This window comes from Phocoena sinus, chromosome 13 (genome assembly GCF_008692025.1).
Source record: "Phocoena sinus isolate mPhoSin1 chromosome 13, mPhoSin1.pri, whole genome shotgun sequence".
Taxonomy (NCBI): Eukaryota; Metazoa; Chordata; class Mammalia; order Artiodactyla; family Phocoenidae; genus Phocoena; species Phocoena sinus.
In genome coordinates this window covers 58,778,214-58,800,192 of record NC_045775.1, presented here as the reverse complement: position 1 = coordinate 58,800,192, position 21,979 = coordinate 58,778,214, and the positions used below count along the sequence as shown (strand labels likewise).

The following is a 21,979-nucleotide window of genomic DNA, read 5'->3' as shown; positions in this document are numbered from 1 at the left end:
TTGAACCATAAGCCAAACCTTCCAATTTGCAGGCAGTTCTACTAACTATTACCTGACCTGATAAGTCCTCTCCAGATCTGGAACTTAGTTGGAGGAACACTGAAAAGCAGCCATAGAATTCATCTCAATACGAAAAAAAGGCATTCCTGGCTCCTGAAAAACTTTTTTTCCCTGATGCCTCTTAGAATTATTATTGTAGCATTTTCAAGGTACCTTCTAATGGACTCTGTTTTCCTTACTGAGAGTCAAGTTTGCATTTTTGTTACTGGAAGACTTCTTCCAAAGCATTTCTGAAAAAAGCTACGTCTTTGTGTTTTAACACATCTACAGAGATGAATTTCCCTTTTCCATCAGACTCAATTTGAACAAATTATTAATTCATTGGATCTTTCAGTGCATTATAATCAGATGTCCTCAGAGTCCTATCCATCAGTTAAGCCCCAGACCTCTGAAGCATCTCTGTGGGCTGCATAGGGTCGGAGTCCCTGATACTTTCAATCAATTTTTAATCAATGATTTAACAGCAGAGCAGTAGCTCCTCAATTAAGTAACCTTAACCGCCTTATATACCATCATTTCCTGAAACTCTGATGCAGGGGTTTTTAATTCCTGGAATCTATCCAGGCGTATGCCATGTGTTTCTCATTATGACCCAACTGCCCAGGGCAGTGATGAGTGGAAAGAGCTGGGCTGAGAGTCAGCAGCAGACATCGTCCCAGCTCTGTCATTATCTAATCCTAGGTCCTTCCGCAGGTCACTTAATCCGGTGGGCTAACAAAGATTGAACAGTTTTCTCATCTGTAAATTAGAGACAGTAGCACTTGCCCTAGCAACCAAGCAAGGTTGTCTATGGGACATTTGCGAGATGGTGTAAGTGCTGGGAGACTTTAGTTTCGACTCTAAAGATTTCTTTTGAAAGTTAATATTTGGGAACCCAGAAGGTGGTGAGGTTCCCAGTCTAACGTTATAAAAATCTGCTTAATGACCATGTCCCTGGAGTATAACACATAGGAATGGCCCTACAGATCATCACCACATGTGACCATCCAATTGTGGATGCTGGGGTGGATCTGGGTGAATGGCAAGACAGGATCCCCTTGTATGGGGAAAAGAGAAAGAGAAAATTGGTGTTGAACAAAAAGGAAGTCATGGAGGAAGGAGCTGGGGGGTCTAATGGGGAAGCAACACACGGTAAGCCTGTAGAGGGCCTCTGCAGATGGAAGGATTTATTGGGTGACAGGCTGTGGCTTTGGGAAGTCCTAGAACTCAACTATTCAGGGCTTACAGCCATCCTCCAGCACACCATCTCCTCCACTCCTGCCCCATCCCACCATTCTATTTTTGAAGTCTGTAGGGCACACATGAATACAGCCAGCACTTCCCCAGACTCACGATGGAGAATCCACTTTTTCCATTTAGGTGACTAATAGCTCTCCATAAAATAGACCAATGTGTGATACATAAATATCTAGTGTAATAACAGAAGAGCCTTGCAAGAGGGGAAAGGTACATTCATGTCTGGCGGTTGGTCAACCGGGTGCATTAATCTTAGAGGACCCCCTGGAAGACTTAAGAAGGCCAGCTGCTCCTTGAGTGTTTTCCTCTGGACAGAGCCCTTCTAAATCTGACTTTTCAAATCCCTGATTGAATTCCCAGCAGTCTACTTTTCCTGACTGTAACCAGAAAAGCATGCTCGAATGAACATGAAATTCCATCATATAAAGCCTTGTGAAGCCCAGTCCGCCAGCCCCGTCGCCAAAGCCACTAATAATGCCCTATTGTGTTGCTGTGGTAGTCTAGGTTATCATTATGAAGTCTTTGCTTCTGGTTGAGAAAACATGACGTTCCATTAAATGTATAATCTGGGTTTCTTCCAGGCCAGAGACACATCCTGCTTAAAGCTGAAATAAGCTGAGATTTAATGTCACAGAAAAGAAGAGAACCATTCGCTGGGAAAAAAGGGAGTTGAGGGGTTGGGAGAAGAACGGTGAATTCAGTGCCTTGTGAGCCGTTGGTTTCAGCCTGTAGACAGTGTGTTGATGGCCAGAGGACCTTAGAAGCCCAAGGAAAAAACGCATCAGAATTCTTTCCCTTTGCACGCTGCGACAGTTGGGTGCTGGACAGCACTGTTTGGGGAGATTCTTTCTAGGACGGAAGACCATGTCTTTAGGGACCAGCCAGGGGACTGTTTGCTATCACTGCCTTTTGGTCCATCCCCCAGCTCTGGGCTCCACAATCCCATAAATTAGCCTGACTCGAGATGGCAAGCTGGAGGTACACACGCTTATCACACCAAGCTCCAGCAAGTTTCTCATTCAGCACAAAAATGTCCCTCTCTTCAAGCAATAGGACAACCAAAGGAAGTCAGAGGAGTCCACCTCCATGTAAAGGTAGGTACTTGTAAAGGTGTCCCCACCATTTTTCTCCTGGAACATTTTTGGGTCCCCAACATATTGCCAAGGATCCTATGGTGCATTTAGAAATGTACTCCAGGATTAAACATGAAAGAGGCAGCATCCTCTATCATCATGAGGGACTTGGAGCTCAGCAGGCTGGTTAGACAGCCTCCTCACACTTGAAGTGAGTTTTTAAAAACTCAGGACAGGACTTCCCTGGTGGTGCAGTGGTTAGAACCCACCTGCCAATGTAGGGGACATGGGTTCGAGCCCTGGTCCAGGAAGATCCCACATGCCGCGGAGCAACTAAGCCCGTGCGCCACAACTACTGAGCCTGCGCTCTAGAGCCCGCGAGCCACAACTACTGAAGCCCATGTGCCACAACTACTGAAGCTCATGTGCCACAACTACTGAAGCCCGTGCACCTAGAAGCCAGTGCTCTGCAACAAGAGAAGCCCCCGCAATGAGAAGCCTGCCCACTGCAACCAAGAGTAGCCCCTGCTCTCAGCAGCTAGAGAAAACCCGCATGCAGCAGCAAAGACCCAATGCAGCCAAAAATTAAATAAATGAATAAATAAATAAATTTTAAAAACTCAGGATAACTTATTTTGGTTGAATATAAAAGTAATATATGTTCTTTGCAGAAAAATGTGAAGATTCAGAAAAGTGTAAAAAAAGAATTTAAAAATCCTTTCTACAGACAGATACTATTACATATTGGGTAAATAGCGATATATACATGTGTGTGTTTATATTTTTAGAAAGGTAGAATCATAGTGTATAATGTCTGGTAACTGTATTTTCACCTAAGAGTATATTATGAGCATTAAGTATTTCTCCTAAAAATATCTTACAGGGCTTCCCTGCTGGCGCAGTGGTTGAGAGTCCGCCTGCCCCCGGTCCGGGAAGATCCCACATGCCGCGGGGCGGCTGGGCCCGTGAGCCATGGCCGCTGCGCCTGCGCGTCCGGAGCCTGTGCTCCACAACGGGAGAGGCCACAACAGTGGGAGGCCCGCGTACCGCAAAAAAAAAAAAATAAATAAATAATAAAAATGTCTTACAAGCATGCATAACACGCGTACTCAATATCATGTGTGTATCATGTCTTATTAAATCCTCTGTTGTTAGACATTTAGGTAATTTTCAGCTTTATTATCACAAACAGCACTGCCATGAACATACACATAGGCACTTCTTTCTGACTATCTTGGATTTTTCCTTTGATACAGGTTGCCAAATTATCTTCTTGTCTGTGCTACCCAATACAGTAGCCACATGTGGCTATTTAAATTTAAATTAATTAAACTTAAATAAAATAGAAAGTTCCTTTCTTCAGTCCCACTAGGAACAATTCAGGTGTCAATAGCCACGTAGGACTAGTGGCTACCATACCGGAAAGCACAGATGGAGAACATTCCATCAACACAGAAAGTTCTACTGGACAGCACAAGTCTAGAAAGACCAAACAAATTTATATTTTCGTTAGTAAGATATGACAATGGCCCTCCCTCCCACAAGTTGGGCAATACTGAATATTATAATTCTTTAAAAATCTCTGCCAACTTAATAAAAAGTACATCTTGTTTGATTTTTCCATTTATTTGATTACTAGGGAAGTTGAACTTTTTTGTTTATTGACTTTCATTTTTTGTGTGTGAATTATTTATATAGTAAGCCTGTTTTCTATTGAGATGATCTTTTTAAAACTGCTTATTATATATTAAGGTTACTCTACAGAGGTGAATTTATGTTGCAAAAGTTTTTGTAACTTGTTATCTTTTATTTATGGCATTTTTCATTTATAGACATGTAAGATTTTAATATATTTAAATCTTTTTGTAGTTTTCTTTATTGTTTCTACTCTGTTGTTAAAGCTCTAAATCTAAGATTACAGTAATACTCATCTACATTTTCTTCTAATTCTTTCAACACTTCCTTTTTAAAATGAAATGTTTAACATTTAAATTTGCAAACCTCTTGGAATTTGTTTTTGTGTGTGGGGTAAAGTATAAATCTAACCTTTTTCTTTTCCCATGTTACCAACCATTTGTTCAAAAACCATTTTTAAAAATAATGAATTCGTTCTCCACTGATTTGAACTTCCACTAAATGGAAGTACATGTCCTTGGATCTATTTCTAGATTTTCTATTATGTATACCTATTTTTTGGCCTTTACCATCCTGTTCTTTAATTAATTTGCCTCACAATACATTTTAATATTTGGAGGTATAAGTATTTCTTCATTATTCTTTTCCCAAAATGTTTTAGCTCTTATTACGTTTTTTTTTCCCTCTAAGATAAACCTAGAATCATTTTGCTAAATTCCTCTCAACCACCAAAGTAAGTTTTTTCAGAACTCTGATTTTAAAGTTTAATTCATTTTATAAATTAATTTGGAAAGAGTTGATATCTCTACAGTGTGGAGCTATTCCATTCAGAGACATGGTGATTCTGTCCTTTTTTTCAAATCTGCCTCTATGTTCTTCTGAACTGGCTTTCTTTTTCTTTTTCCCTTTTTTTTAAAGAACAATGATAGGCATCACTGTTTTCAGACACAGTCTCTGAATCTGTGAGCTGGTGCTCCCAGGCTCTAGAAGTAACAAAAGACATTCCATTTCTTAGCATTGAAGTATATTTTCAGTATCCACCTTCTCATAAATCTCCAAGAAAGAGATCTCCCTTTTCATCCAAAGAATCTGGAGTTCAAAACAGCCTTTACGGAAAAATTCAAACTCCAGGGGCAACTGCAAAGCACATTTGGTGTCTAGCTGGCCAGCTTATTTTGCAGGACTCTTTTTCCAACTCGCAAATACTTTCCAGTCTGTGAAATTAATCTCCCCACCACTGTAACAGCAAGCGCCCGTCCTGGCAGTGGGGAGCACACCAGTGTTAGCACGGATCTCCTCTGAGGGGCTTTTTATTGTTAAAGCTGCTTTTTAGTAGATAGCATGAAACTTCCTTGAATGACTGTGGCTTGGCAAATCTAAGGGGGATTGGTCAGAGTTCAGCTCTCCCTTGAGCAGTCCTGAAGCCTCATCCATTTTCGCAAGGAAACCAGGGCTCCTCCACCACCCTGGTAGCCCACGAGTCAAATCGCCAAGAACTTGAATTCGCCTACATCAGGGTTTCTCAAGCCGAGAGGGAGGAGGAATATACCCGCAGGGGACTTTTGGCAACTTCTAGAGACATTTTTGCTTGTCACCGTGGAGAGACGGTGGAGGCAGCGCGGGATGGGGGGCAGGGGTGCAGGGGAGATTCTGGAGGGGGGTAGTACCGGCATCTAGTGGGTAGAGGCCAGGGATGCTCAACACCCTGCAAGGCACAGGACGTCCCCACGACAAAGAACTCCCCAGCCTCAAACTCAATGGTGCCGGGGTGGAGAAATCCGCCTTGTATTTTCACTAACTTCCCAGTCAGCCTACATTCTATCATTAGGAACAAAGATAAAGCAATATGTAGGACAGTTTTTAAACAAGAGACGATTGACTTTTAAAAGCCCACGCCTCTTACTTTACACATGCCTGAAAGTTCGCCTCTCGAAAGCAAGCTTTTCTCACCAAGGTTTCTAAAGCAAATGGAAAGGGTTCACGGAAACGTAGTAGGTCGACAGTATCCTTACACTCCCATCCTCAGACTCACGCGCCTCGGTCAAGAGAAAGCAAGGTAGAAAAGAATTTGTCCCGAGAACAAGCAGCGACGCCTGCCCCGCCGGCTCGGGCAGCGGCGAGGGAGGGGGAGGCGCGCCCCGTCCACAAAGGCGCAGCGCTGGGCGCACCGCCGCCTCCCGCGGCCCCTCTTGGTCCCTGGAGATGCGTACCTGTCCCAAAGCCACACTGCCAAGGAGCCTAGCCCGGGGAGCAAGCATCACCAGCTTAAACTAGGGTGGAAAACTCAGGGCACTTACTTGTCCAAAATGAAGTACAGGTCAAATCCCCCGTAGCAGGCTGGACCCCCTTCCTCCCTGCGTCCCCCTTGCCCGGCGCAGATGAGCACAAAAGTGGCCAAAGAGAGACACTTGAAGCCAATGCCCAGGGCTTTCTGCTCCACGGTGGCCATGACCTGCAGCCCAGGGAGAGGGTAGGGTCCTCTCCTTCCCACGCTCCTCGAACTCGCCAGGACCCTCAAGGGCGCGCCATCCGAGGGGCTCTCCTCTCGGGCCTTTTATTCCCCCTCGCTCTCCCGAAACTCCCCGGAAGCAATTGTCTGGAGGAGTTCAAGGTTTTCCTTCTGGTTTCCGCTAAGATTCTGTTTCTAGGTTTCAGGTTTCAAGAATCCCAACGCTGTAGTCCGCTTTTTTAAAGGGGTTGTTTTTGACTCGGGCCCGCAGGCCACTCCGGAGGCAGCGCTGAGGTTTTGAAATTGAAGCAGTTCCGTGCTGATGGTTCTTTGTCCCAGATTTTAAATATTATGGGGTGGGTTTTCAAATTGTTCTTGATTGGGGGAGTGCTTTGCCTTTTCTCCCTCCTCTCTACCCACCCCCCTTTCTTATTTTGATGCGGGAAGAAAGTTCAAAGGGTGCCACCTTGTGGCCAAGGACGGCAAAGCACTCTTCCGCGTTCAAGGGAGCGTGGGTGTGCCCGTTTTCTTATTCCTTCCGTTTTCTCACGCATCTTCCCTTTCATTCTGCATTACCTCTTCCCCATTTCTACTTCTTTCTCACTCGCTAGCCTTTTTATCCTTGTCCTTTCCTTTCCTGTCCTACGTCCTCTAATAAGGTCACTGTAAACGTTTGATGAGAACTTACTCCAAGCACTATGGCTCCGACCCCAGGCTGGGACCTTTGCAAACAAGACACTGGGCAAATGAGCAGAGAAGAACGGGCCTTTGTGATCTGAATCATCCAAGTGACCTTACTATACACTTAGCGCAGATCATAAAAGAGACTGTTGGGATGCGGTCATGTGGCTGAAAGCAAAAACAGTCCCACACAGAAAGCTGTTCCTGCCTGGAATAGCTGAGTATGCTATAGCGATTGTCTTCATCTCCAGAGTTTAGAGATTCTGTGATAAGTTCTTTTCAGCCTGTGAACTTCGACTTTTTTTCACCCAATCTTTGATTTAGGACAGAGGAAGTAAACAGCTTACAAGAGGGTGAACCTTCCAAGAAGTTTGGGACTGGCAGGGAAGCCCTGTGCAAACGTTTCTGCAGTGAGGGATCCTCTTTAGAGTGGGCTCTGGGCCCCCGTTCCCAGCCAGAACTCAGTTTTAGCTTCATACGTCTTCCATTCCGGGAATCCTCAATACACACTCTTGCTCCATTTTTCAGGATTATTTCTCCAGACACTCATCTTCCCCTCTGCTTGAGAGTCTCTAAGTTTTGGAGATTCATAATGCATTGCACCAGCTTGCCTCCCGAATGATCCCTAATATTCCTCATCTCCTGGTATTCACACCTCCCCTCCCACACTGAATGAGACTGATCTGTGTGTAATTAATAAGATACTGCGGAAATGATGGTGTGCGACTTCTGAGACTAGGTCATAAAAGATACTGGCATTTATCTTTTTGAATTAGAATTTTCTCCAGATGTATGCTCAGGAGTGGGATTGCTGGATCATATGGTAACTTTATTTTTAGTTTTTTAAGGAACTTCCATACTGTTCTCCATAGTGGCTACGCCAATTTACATTCCCACCAACGGTGTAGGAGGGTTTCCTTTTCTCCACACCCTCTCCAGCATTTATTATAGGTAAGCTTTTTAATCATGGCCATTCTGACCAGTGTGAGGTGATACCTCATTGTAGTTTTGATTTGCATTTCTTTAATAGTTAGTGATGTTGAGCATTTTTTTCATGTGCCTGTTGGCCAGCTGTACGTCTTCTTTGGAGAAATGTCTATTTAGGTCTTCTGCCTGTTTTTTGACTGGGTTGTTTGTTTTTCTGATATTGAGCTGTATGACCCCAATGTTCATAACAGCACTATTTACAATAGCCAAGACATGGAAGCAACCTCAAAGTCCATCGACAGATGAATGGATAAAGAAGATGTGTAAATGGACTATCACTGAGCCATAAAAAATAATGAAATAATGTCATTTGCAGCAACATGGATAGACTTAGAGATTATCATACTAAATGAGGTAAGTCAGAGAAAGACAAATATCATATGTGGAATCTAAAAAAATACAAATGAACTTATTTACAAAACAAAAACAGACTCACAGACATATAAAACAAAATTATGGGTACCAAAGGGGAAAGTGTGTTTGGGGGGGGTGATAAATTAGGAGTTTGTGATTAACATATATACACTACTATATACAAAATAGGTAAACAACAAGGTCCTATTATAGCACAGGGAACTATATTCAATATCTTGTAATAAGCTATAATGGGAAAGAATCTGAGAAAGAATAGATAGATGATAGACAGATAGACATGAATGACTTTGCTGTAAACCTAAAACAATTACAACATTATAAATCAACTATATTTCAATAAATAAAAGAAAGATATTGTAGTTTCCTCCTTGCTCTCTTGGACCACTTTCTCTGGGGAGCCCAATGCCATGTCATGAGGTTGCTCAAGCAGCCCTATGGAGGAGCCCATGTAGTAGGAAACTGAGATCCCCTGCTGAAAGCCAGCATCAATCTGCCCGCCGTGTGAGTGGCCCTTCTTGGAGGTGGATCCTCCAGCCCCAGTCAAGCCTTCAGATGACAGCAGTCCTGGTCAACATCTTGACTGCAACCATATGAGAAACTCCAAGCCGGAACCACTCAGCCAAGCCAATCCCAGATTCCTGTCCCACAGAAATTATGAGAGAATGAATGTGTATTTGTGTTCTAAGCCTCTAATTTTGAGGGCAGCTTGTTATGCAATCATAGACAACTAATAAATGCCCATTACCATGTTAAAAATTTCAGGCTATCTTTAGGATATCTTTAGGATATCTTTAGGAGAAAAATGTCTAACCATATTTCCCAGGCTTATTTGACCAGGAAACTGTTCTTTTTAAAAAATACCTACTAATAACTACTCTCAGAAAAAAATAATTTGGGGGAGATTAAAATACTCTAACTTGTCCAAGTCTTCTTTTCTCATACCCTTTCCCTCCCCAAAGGATTGAAAACCCACCCTGGTCTCACTGCAGCTCTATAATGAGAATGAAGGTGAGGAAAATCTACAGAAATTAAGTGGGTAGATGAAAGCAGAAAATCTAGGGGAAACTGATTAGGAGAGGAAAGGAATACAAGATGGAAAAACATAACGAAGGGACTTCCCTGGCAGTCCAGTGGTTGGGACTTTGCCTTCCAGTGCAGGGGATGCTGGTTTGATCCCTGGTCAGGGAGCTAAGATCCCATTTGCCTTGTGGCCAAAAAAACAAAACATAAAACAGAGGCAATATTGTAACAAAATCAATAAAGACTTTAAAAATGGTCCACATCAAAAAAATCTTTAAAAAAAAAAAAGGAAATAAAACGAAAAACATAATGGAGAGAACATTTGTGGGTGACAGGATTGGCAAAGAATAGGAAAGGGCTTGAACTGGAAAGGGATTTGGGGGAAGTTTATGAATGTCTTCTCTCATCCTCATGCTCTAGGGACCTCTTTGGTCCTTTCGAGTTTGGTTGACAGGGTAATGTATTTAGACGTTTATAGTTTAGAAAGTTAGTCTGGCAGGGGATCAGAAGAGTCCTGATAGAACTCTTCAAAGTTAGAGACACCATTATTAAAGATAGGTGAGGGAATTCTCAGGGAGGAAGGAAATTCAGTATGAAACAAAGTTATGGAAAAGGGGAGAAAGTGGAAGCTTCTCCCTTGGAACAAAGATGATGCTCTAGAAGACAGAAAGGTAGTTAGAGGGATTCAGGTGCTTGAATGACCAAGTTGTCTCTGCCTTTCTTTCAATATTCTAGATAGAGGTCTGTTAATACATGTTGACCATTTCTAGATCTTAAAAGTGACTCTACCCTTCTCTCTCACTCTCTCTCTAGCCCAGAGAAATCCATTCCAGGTGCACCTTCCAATTAGAGGGTGTTGTGCCAGCCTCACTCACTATGGAGAGATGTCCTCCAAATATGCCCATGAAGTGAACTTGATATTGAGCTATGGAGATATGATTATTCTCAGAGAATGTTGAAGTAGAACAAAGGTGTCCAGAGTCTATAACAGGATAAATGAAGTGCCTGGTATGATACCACTATGGTGGCTCAGCAGGTCCACAAGAGGAGACATGTTCAGGTTCTTCAAACTGGCAATATTTTCCTTTGGTTGTGAGGATGTAACAGACTTATAATTAGTGCATGTAGGGAAATGGAGAGGTGGATCAGTCACTTGAGGCTGGAGGAGAACTTGGGAAGAGTCTCCAATGGGTTCCTGTTAGCATGTCCCAGATTAAGTTCACAGCTCAGAGATGTTCAAGTATCAATATTCCTTTATGCAAAGGTTATCATCATCTCGAGGGAATGCTCAGTGCTCTGATTGGGCTGAGGTTGATTCCAATCTCTTCCAAGGACTCCTGTTTCCTGGAGGAGATTGACTGGCCTTCCCAAGTTCCCCAGAGAAAGCCAAATGGGGTTTGGAAGGAATTCCTCTGCCTCTCAAACTCAGGTCAGTGGAAGAACACTATAAACGACGCCTGGGCTATGGATAGACATTTCTGGGGTTGAAGAAACACAAGGGCAAATTAACCATGCACGTGGATGTGTCTGAGTGATAATCTGGCAGTCAAGCAGAGAAGAGCTTCTTGAATGAAGAAGCATCAACAGTGCTACATTCTGTGGAAGTTGAGAGCATGAGCCCTGAGAAAACCCCACTGACTTGACACGTGTCATCTTGTCAACAAGGAGCATGCCGGTGGAGCAGTGCATGGGGACATTAGACTGCACTGGGTTGCTAGGAAGGGGAAACTTCTATTTCAAGAAGAGAGAGGGATAGGGGGTTAACTTGTGAATGTTCGCATGTTTTATGACACAAAGAAGGATCCCAAGATATTTAAGAATACCAAGAATTTTGAGTTCGCTGCCTTCCAAAAAATTGGAGAGTTTGCCTTACTACACTGACCATCTTAAGGCTTTAGCCCTGCACTCTAATCGCTTTTCTATTGAATTTGCCAGTCTTCGTTCTTTGAGACAGAAATTGTTAAATATGACCTTCCTGTCTACCAGCCTCCAGTGACTCACTCTCCCTTATTTGTCCCCCACTCTCCAACACATTTGACTGAGCCCCTTTTGTCAAGCTCTCGAAAACAAAGTTTGCTATCCCGATCACATTGCCATCTAATCTTCTAAGAATCCCACTGGGCACCAAAGGACCATTTGTCCAGTTTCCTGGCAAAGATTTTGGAAGATGTTCCAGATAACAGAGACTACTCAAGAAAATTTGGCAAATTTTTTCTTTAGCAAAATTTGTCCACAATATGGACAGATCTGACACTCTCGACCAAATTTTGTGTCAATCAAATAGGTTCAATGTTTGCTGAGGTCTGGGAGGTCCCACTGGTCCTTGGGCTTTGTTGACACCCCATAGCCTTCTAAGGCAAAACATCCTTCAGTAAAAATTAGTCTATTTTAACTGTTATGTGATTTCCTTCATGCTTGTCCTCCATGGGATCACCATCTGCAAAAAGTCAAGACAGCATTCCCAGAAGCAATTTACTGTTCAGGATAACAACATTTCTAAAGAATCTAAATCAGCTCAATGATGGCTTTTGGTTGTAAGAAAAGAAAAGGCACCAGTAATAACTTCAAGTCCAGTGGCAGAACCATAGTCTATAGCAAAATACTTTGATGGCATTCCATAAGACAAGTCATCAACAACCTCAGCTCAGAAACAGTCAAAGCCTTGTTAAACCCAGCATCCCACTGATAACCTTACCCAAAGCCCATGACAGTCTAGTTTGAAAATCAGTTCACTTCAATATATCCCTTGACTCAATTTATGGCAGTCCCAAACCCATCTCAAAGCCCTGTTTACAACCACCCAAATGCAGAGATAGAACTTGTTCAACACAGTCCTAACCCAGCTCTGATTAATCCAGAGCCATGAAAAAAAATGAGCCAATTTCATACTTCTGTCAGTGTCAGCCCAGAGATAGATCCTGAGTAATATAGTTCACAACCCACCTCAGCTAAGCCCACAGACCATCCCAGTTTATCCTAAACCAGACCCAAGCCCAGCCTGAAGTTTGATCACCAATCCCCTTTAGCCTAATCCAGCCAGAGTCTAGCCAAATCTCAAAGCCAAATACAGCAAGCCTTATGAGGACACATTCCTACAAGGACTCAGCCAAGAGAATAATCCATAATTCATACCAGCATACTGTAAAAAATCCATCCCAGATCCTCACAAGACTCGAAGTCTTGCAAACAAAACATTTATTTCATCTAGAGCAGAGACCAGGCCAATCCAACCCAGAACCCAAGAGAGGAACAAAATGGACCAGTACAGGAGTCTAGGTTACTAACAAGACCAGAGTTGACAAATGCCTAATATAAGATTTATCAGACAACTCAAGGTCATCACAAAGGTAAATACAAGACCAATACAACCTTCTTCTACCCAGTTCTGCTCAGCCTTAGCATATTTAAGGATATTTAAGATCAAGGTCTTACTCAGAGACCCTGGACAAGTTTACAACTGAAGATGCCACAAGAAATCTACTTAGACCTGTCAAGCCTATAACTCCTTCAACACTTTTTGCCAATGACCACTATCCAAGTCCCAAGCCCCAAAGAGCAATTGTTCTCAAAGCTCATGTGCATCACTTGTGTGTGGGTGAAGCTGTGTGGAAGGGGAACTGTGAAGGTGGGGGCAAAGACGTTAACCACTCTGGAATAACCAATGGCACTTTTTCAAGATACATATATCTGTAAAATATTAGAAATGGATGTAGGGGTTTCAGGGACACACATAGTTTATTACAGCCTTACAGTGACCAATTTCTTTTCCATCTATGCCCTATACCTCTTTCTTCTTTAATGAGAGCTATTGAAATAGGTAGAATTAATGGTAATGCCATTAAACTGAGCACTAATTAATAGTGTAATTGCACAACAGGCTATCTGGGGCAAAGCACAGCTCTGCCATTACTAAAAGGGTGACTGCACTACTTAAATGACCTACCCGTAGTACAGCTTCCCATCTGCAAAATAGGGTTAATATTACTTACCACCTTGGGGTGTCATGTGGTCTCAATGAGATAATGCCATGTGTGGCCCTCAAGAAGCACATAGTAGATTTTGACTTTTCTTGTTATTGGGAGATTCTGGGAAATGGCATGTGAATTTCTTCTAGAGATGGGAAGAATAAATTTAGAAGAACCACTTTCAGAGTGTTTGATTTTTCTACCACCAGTGAAACAAAGCTGTTTCTGTTCCACGGGCATTCGCATTATCAATTTTGAAAAATGCAAAGATAAAGATTCTAGCCCATCCAAGATCTACTGGGAGTTGATGGTTTCCTAGGGAGCATACAGAAAACAAATGGAAAACATGCTTTGGGGCTATGAATAATCTATTGACACCAGTGCTGCTTCTGCTAGCCAAGAATGCTAGAGAGCTAAACTCTAAAGAAACGTCTGAGTAAATGGTTATAGTCAGTGATGCTTCTTTCTGATACTGTTTTTTTTTTAAGATCTAATAATCCATAGAAAACAACCTTTATTATTTCTTCTTAGTAACTGACTCATTCTTTCAAAAATAGTTTTTGGATATCTGCTATAAGGCAGGCCCTGTGCTTACATTGATGATAGAAGGATGAATACAACATGCACCTTGCAGAGTTCAGCTTGGAGTCACAAATGCGTAAATAGGTCTAACAGTGTGGTTAACCTACCTTCTAGAGGAAACTCAACTTGTCTTTTCCACTCCACCATGACAATTCCAAGGAGAAGTAGGTCTGACATAATGGAATCCTCAGTGATACATTATTGGACCACAACACTTCGGGATGACTTATTCTAGGCTGTGAATGAGTTAAGACATGACAAATGTCTCTTTCTACTAGTAATGAGATACCGCTTCCCTAAGAAGACCCAGAAGTGATGATGAAGAAGCCCATGGCAAAGAGACCAAGATCTGGACTACTTAAGCTGTCTCCAGTCTGAGAGAATGGAATTGCTAGGATCCTTGTCATGGATCACTAGAGCACAGAAGGGCTTGGGATCAGAGCTGTAGCTGATAATGAGGTATGCATTCACCTGATGAGTTTGCCTCCAGTCATTGACTCCTTAGGGAACTGCTTGGGCAGAAGTCAGAGCTGGAGCAGCTTTCCGGCATAGGTTTTCAGGCTCAACTGAATATGTGTCCAAGATGGATGTCTAAGAAGCAGGCTCATTCTGGAAATTCAAAAAGCATTTGCTCTTACTGTAGCCAAAGTAACAGTGGGGAAATCATATGTCACTAATAGTGAGAAGGCCTCTATGTCCCCTGGAATAGGCATTGATTCCTGAAGCTAGAGCAGACTTCTCTGAGAATAGGTAGAGCTCAAGGTATGGATGGTACTACCAGGTTTTGTTTTCCTTTCCATCATATTTCTCCTTGAAGGTTGAGGACTGACTTTCCATGAAATCTTAATCATAGCTATAAATTTAGGCATTAAAGTGTGAATTTAATTCAAAAAAATAGTGGAGTCAATCACTAAACACATAAAGAAGACTAAGAACCCCAATAGCATAGGGGAATTTTCATCTTAGGTTGAAATGGAGGAAAAAACCCATTGGAACTGTAACTCTAACAGCCAACAGGGAAGAAATAAAGACCCATGCCCAGAACACTGTCCTCTAGAAATAAGATTTGCTCAAAGGTAGAGGGAAACCCTCAGGTGATAGACAAGAAGGCTTTTAGAATCTTGTGTCAAAAAACAGAAACCATAAAACTGGAGTGTGGAGGGAGTTTATCATAAACTTAGTAAGTAATGGGAACATACTTTTTAATCATGCAGTCAATTCAGGGACTGTGGGAAAGAGAAAAATAGGAAAGAAAAACATTCAAATCCAGCAAACTCTATGCATATATAGTAACATTTTTGGAATGCTTTTTCCACATATGGGTAGTTCCCTATTAATCATGTTCTCCTGACATAAAATTAAAACAACAAGAAGTACACTTTCTAGTCTTTTTTACTGCTGTAGTTCAGATATGTATGGGTGATCCTACTATGTATTTTTAGTTGGATTACTTTATTCCTCTCTGAGATGTCTGTTTATACCTTTTCTTCAAATTTTCCAATATACCCTTCTTTACTCTTAATTCATACTGCTGCTTCATATTTAACTGGAAAATTAGAATGCAGAAGAGAAATTTATGCAAATTTTACATTCAGGAATGATAACTGGGATGAAGAGCTTTGGAAGTCATGAGTTTAGAAGCTGAAGCTATGAGTATGCTTACATACCACTCTGGGCTAAGTGAAGAGAGCAGTAATGATGAGGGTTAAGAATGGATCATCATGATTTTTACAGAGCTTGACAAAGAAAGAAGAACCAAAATGAAAATAAGACATTTCTAGGAGGGAATAGTCATGAGTATGATGAGAGGGTAAGAAGACAAGAACTACATACTCTTCATTAGATTTAGTAACTAGTTCTTTGTTGACTTTTATGAAAGGAGCTTAATAAAAATGGTGCTAGAAAAAAAGGAACATTCAGAGAGAAAAAAAGAACTCTTAGAAATTAAAACACAAAAGTAAAAATTAAAAAGCTCAACAGAATAAATGGAAAATAAGTACGAATACTTTTTTTTTCAGGAAGTGGAGTAAAAAAGACCATAAGCAGAAAAAGATGAGTAGAAAACATATGCTAAATAGTGGACAAGTACAGGAGGCCCACCGTCTGAATAATGGAATTACAGAATGTGAGAGCAGAGAAAATAAAGGGAAGAAATCATCACAAAGAACATTTCCTAGAATGAAGGACATATGTTTCTAGTTTGAAAGGACCCTCTGAGTCTCCAAAACAAGGGTTAAAAATAGACCTACCCCAAACTCATTATTAAACATCAGAAAATTTAGAACAGAGAGGAGTTTCATAGGACTCTAGAAAGAAAAACCAGGTCATATATAGATTAACAGTTATCAGAATGGCCTTGGACTCCTCAACAGCAAAATCTGAATCCAGTAGATAATGGAGCCTCTGAACTTCTGAAGAAAAACCCAGAATTCTGTACACAGCCAAACTGTCAATGAAATGTTGGGATAGAAGAGACATATTCAGACATTCATGATCTTGAGAAATTTATCTGCCATGCATATTTCTCAAGATGGTACTGGAGGAGTTCCACCAAAATGAAGGAGTAAGCCCAAAAAGAAAGACACAATACCAAAGCAAAAGGGACACCAACTGTGATGGTTAATTTTACGTGTCAACTTGGCTAGGCTATGGTGGTTAGTTTTTTGGTCAAACACCAGTATAGATGTTTCTGTGAAGGTATTTTTTAAGATATGAGTAACATTTAGATCAGTAGACTTTGAGCAAAGCAGATTAACTTTCATAATGTGGGTAAGCCTCATTTAATCAGTTGAAAGTATTAAAAGAAAAGATTGAGGTCCTCAGAAGAAGGCATGCTTCCTCCAGAATACCTTGGGACTCAATACTGCAAGATCAGCTCTTTTCTGGGTCTCCAGCCTGTTGGCCTGCTCTACAGATTTCAGATTTGTCAAGCACCTCTATTGCATAATCCAATTCCCTAAAATAAATCTCTCTCCCTTGGCCTCTCTTTCTATACATTGTGTAAGTTCAATTTCTCTTGAGAACCCTAACTAAGGCATCAGCTCAGCATAAAGGCAAAGAGAATTCTTAGGATGACAGCAAAGGGATGTCCCAGAGGATGTAACCAAGCAGGACCCTATGGGGCCTTCCCAGGACAGACCCCCCTCCATGTCCTCCACATGCCTCTTGTTTGTAGAAAAACTTTAGCTTCCTAGGCCTTTGCTGAGTTCCAAAGACTAAATTTAATCAGAGAAGTGAGAAAATGTAGAAACAAAGGAAAACAGTCAAGCAATACAAAATAATAATAGTTTAGCCATTAAATAAATTCAAGGGATTTTAGTTCCTCTTCAAGTGCTATAGATGGTATTCCAAGCCATATCCTTTGCACTGCTTTGCAGATACTGAAACCCCCACCAGGTGGAAGAAGTTAAGTGCATGCTGATTGCAAGCACATAGACCCCAGACTGGTTGGAACCAGAAGGTTGATGATGTTGATTCCCGATTACCTCACCGCCAACCAATCAGAAGAATGTCCCTGAGCTGATCATGCACCCCGCAACACTTTCCCTCATCCCAGAAAGTCATTGGGGCATTTGGGACTTTTGAGCATTAGCTGCCTGTACTCCTTGCTTGGTGTCCTGCAATAAATGCTGCAATTTCCTTCACCACAACCAAGTGTCAGGAGATAGGCTTTAAGGCATGTGGGTGAGTGGACACAAGTTAGGTTTGGTAACAATGACAGGTATGCAGGGCAGCCAGTCCAGAGAGAAGGAGAATGAATGTCTCCTAAAAGAATACTGCCGATGAAGAAAAGAGAAATTGATAGCTACTATGATGTGATTGACACAGGAGAGCTAAGCCTCCCCCCTAAAATAGAAAGTCAGTGGATAATATCTGAGGTTAATGAATTAAAATATATTAGTCTGTGTATATCATTTAGAAATATGGCCATGTGTAAATGCCAGAAAAATTACCTAAAATGGTTGAAAAGGAATGGGGACTGAGAGCTGTGGAGAATGGTGGGGCAGGAAATGGGAACATTTTATTATAAGACTTTAAGACAATTTGACTTTTAAACTATGTGACTTTATTATTTTGAGTAAAAATTTATAATATTTTAAAAAATGGGAGGCTTCAGATTTTGCTAAAGATTCTTTTTTTTTTAAACATAGGTCTTTGAAAATTTATTGTGGTTCAAATCCTAATAAGCAGGCTTATTGTACATGTATTCTTTTTTTTTTAACATCTTTATTGGAGTATAACTGCTTTACAATGGTGTGTTAGTTTCTGCTTTATAAAAAAGTGAATCAGTTATACATATACATATATCCCCATAAGTCTTCCCTCTTGCATCTCCCTCCCTCCCACCCTCCCTATCCCACCCCTCTAGGTGGTCACAAAGCACTGAGCTGATCTCCCTGTGCTATGCAGCTGCTTCCCACTAGCTATCTATTTTACGTTTGGTAGTGTATATATGTCCATGCCGCTCTCATTTTGTCCCATCTTACCCTTCCCCCTCCCCATATCCTCAAGTCCATTCTCTAGTAGGTCTGTGTCTTTTTCCCGTCTTGCCCCTAGGTTCTTCATGACCATGTTTTTTGTTTGGTTTTTAGATTCCGTATATATGTGTTAGCGTATGGTATTTGTTTTTCTCTTTCTGACTTACTTCACTCTGTATGACAGACTCTAGGTCCATCCACCTCACTACAAATAATTCAATTTCGTTTCTTTTTATGGCTGAGTAATATTCCATTGTATATATGTGCCACATCTTCTTTATCCATTCATATGTTGTTGGACACTTAGGTTGCTTCCATGTCCTGGTTATTGTAAATAGAGCTGCAATGAACATTGTAGTATACGACTGTTTTTGAATTATGGTTTTCTCAGGGTATATGCCCAGTAGTGGAATTGCTGGGTCGTATGGTAGTTCTACTTTTGGTTTTTTTAAGGAACCTCCATCTGTTCTCCATAGTGGCTAAAGATTCTGCTAAGGAATTCTGCTAAGTTTGTTTCATTCTATTGGGCTATTAGCACAATGGAATGCCATGTTGTCTTTAAAAGTGACAATCAGGGCTTCCCTGGTGGTGCAGTGGTTGAGAGTCTGCCTGCTGATGCAGGGGACACGGGTTCGTGCCCCGGTCCGTGAAGATCCCACATGCCGTGGAGCAGCTGGGCCCATGAGCCATGGCCGCTGAGCCTGCACGTCCGGAGCCTGTGCTCCACAACGGGAGAGGCCACAACAGTGAGAGGCCCGCGTACGGCAAAAAAAGAAAAAGTGACAATCACATGGACTAGATAAAAATACATGGAGATATTTATAAAATAAAGTTAAAAAAATAGAAAAAGTTGAAAAGTAAGCACAGATTAATTTATAAACTTTGAAGGCAGCACCAAAAATCATATACATGATACACACATATCATATGTATACATGATACTGTATAACTATGTACATATATGGTTTCTATATACACACACATACAAACATACACACAGTTATAATTAAAATAAGAAATAATGCCTAACATTAGGAGAATGATTTTTAAGGTTTTGGGTCATTAATAAAACGGTACATTATATGGCCATTAAAAGTAAAACACAGGAAGACTGTAAAACATGATGTAATGCAAACATGTACATGTAATGCAACATGTTCATGGTGCATTATCACATGAAAAATGTAGAATATATGGAGGTTATGATGGCAACTATTAAAGATATTCGTGTGGGTAAGGACTCAGAAGTAATTTTACAAATGAAGTAGCGTTAGAAATAAACAGAATACATTGAAGGAGAACAATAGATATAGTGTGTGTAAAACAGGGGCTGTAAAGAAGGCAATATTTGGGATGAGGGAGTTGGAAATAGGAAAGACACGGACAAGGTTGGAAGAGGTATTTGTGTTTGCTTATGTATGTGATTTTTGTTTAAGTTGGGAGATGTTTAAGTCGGTATCCATGATGGGGAAGGGACCGAGGAACTATAGAGACAAACAATGTGAAAGATCAAAGATGGGGGGGCGGGAGGAGGAGGAGGGAAGGAGAGAGGGGATGGTGCTGGTGTGAGGAGGCTGGAAGCAGGGATTCAGAGCATAGAGGGAGAGGTCAGCACTGGCCAAGGAAAGGAACATACTATACAGCGGGAATAATACTAGGGGGTCACGGATGCTGCATTTCATTGAATACAACAACTGTGATTTCGATATCATAGTCCTCATTTCATGAATGAAAACCTGAGGCTTGAGGAGGTCAAATAATTTTCTTTAATCATCTGTGTACCTGTACTCCGTGGAGCTGAGATAACGGCCTGTACTTATTTGCCTTTGGGCTTCTCACCATGTGACCCTTCGAGACAGTGGGAAGGATGTTGACAAGTGTGTAAGTGAGAAGATGAGGGGTTGAAGAAGTTTGGAAAGATTAAATGTAAACATGATAACCCTTTTTGTGCAACTGTCTTCCACTGCTAGAGTGCCTGGGAACTATGTTTTCTGGATTCCATTCATAACATAGTGTTTGGCATAACAAAGTACTTAACTTTGACATTTCTTTTTTCTGCTGTCAGGGCATTCCTTTTTGTTCATCAGTTTGCAATCTTTCTAAATGTATTAGGTCACTTAAACGACTGTATCATGTTTTGGTGAGTGGATGATAAGGCTTCTTCCTCAGAATTACATAACGGCCAAGGATGCTAGAATTCAAATGCAGGGTTGCTGCTTTCTTTACTGTAAAATTACTTCTGCAGAGCAGATGTGCAAAGCAAGCAAACAAAGAAGAACCACTTAAATTGAAGTGTTATGATTGCATCCAACAATGTTTATGGATTCCTGTGGACACCCGCCATGCTCTGAAGGGTCTTGTCATGCCACCAGGGTCTTGTCAGTGCTGTCAGACACTCTGTCCAGCTGCGTAAGTGTGCCTATTGGCCTGTGTTCCTTGGACCTTGTGAAATAGGGGAGGTCAGTGCAGGATTCTGGGAAATCAGTTTCTCAGCGAGCCTCTTGAATGTGTCATTAAGTATGTTTGGGGTCAAAGACAAAGATTGTCTACTAGTGGAAAGCCTAAGGGTCAATACAGTCCATCTGAGCCTGACTCTTCGTAAAGGAGGAGAGGTGGGGACATGTATGTGCCTTTGGAACTTGGACAGCCATCCCCTCTCAGCCCCAGGAGATCTTAACTCAGTGGGTCCACTTCTCCTCAAGCTGCTGCCACACTGTGGACTCCCTCCCCACCTGGCTGGAGAGGGAGCTGAGAAGATGCTAAAACCTTTGTCAAAGGGCTTTGACAGTACTGGGAAGGGGAATCAGGACCAACACCGCGAGATGTGATGAGTCCGAGGGTGAGAGGGGAGTCTGTAGAGTGGCAGATTCTCTGTCCACCAGGGTCCTGCCTGGTTTCAGTGGCCGGTGGAGATGTAAACATTGGTTTGCATTCTGGTTGTCTACTGCTACAAAATAAATCACCCCAAAATGTCATGACTTAAAACGATAATTTATTATTATTACTCATGGTTCTGTGGGTCAGCTGGGGCTCAGCTGGGCACCTCTCATGTGGGGTCTCTCATATGGTTGCAGCAAGATATCAGTTAGGGGCTGCAGTGATCCAAAGGGTCAATCCAAGATGGCCTGCTCACATGGCTGGTGGTTGGTGCTGGCTGTCATCTGGGAGCTCAGGTGGAGTTTTTAACCGAAACATATACGTGTGTCCTCCTCATGTGACTTGGCCTTCTTACAGCTTGGTGAATCAGTTCCCAAAAGAAGTGGTCTAAGAATGAGCATTACCAAGGGACCCTTCTTATGTCCGATCGTCGGCAGTCTCACAGTGTCACTTCCGCTTCTCTCTGTTGGTCAAGGGAAGTCACTAAGGCCAACTTAGATCTGAAGGAAGAGAATTAGACTGTACTTTTTGATGCCAGGGAAAGCATGCTTATACAGTGGC

General features: G+C 41.8%; 1 protein-coding gene across 4 annotated transcripts in view; it reads right to left on the bottom strand.

Annotated features, from left to right (window-relative positions):
- The window catches only part of ANTXR1 (ANTXR cell adhesion molecule 1), a 244,359-nt gene extending 237,553 nt beyond the window's left edge, over nucleotides 1-6,806 (bottom strand). For all 4 annotated transcript variants that reach the window (XM_032652787.1, XM_032652788.1, XM_032652790.1 and 1 more), the window contains exon 1: nucleotides 6,302-6,806. In XM_032652787.1, the coding sequence (XP_032508678.1) occupies nucleotides 6,302-6,453 (152 nt within the window). In that variant the 5' untranslated portion in view covers nucleotides 6,454-6,806. The remainder of the gene's footprint in view (nucleotides 1-6,301) is intronic.
- Between the last annotated feature and the right edge of the window lie 15,173 nt (nucleotides 6,807-21,979).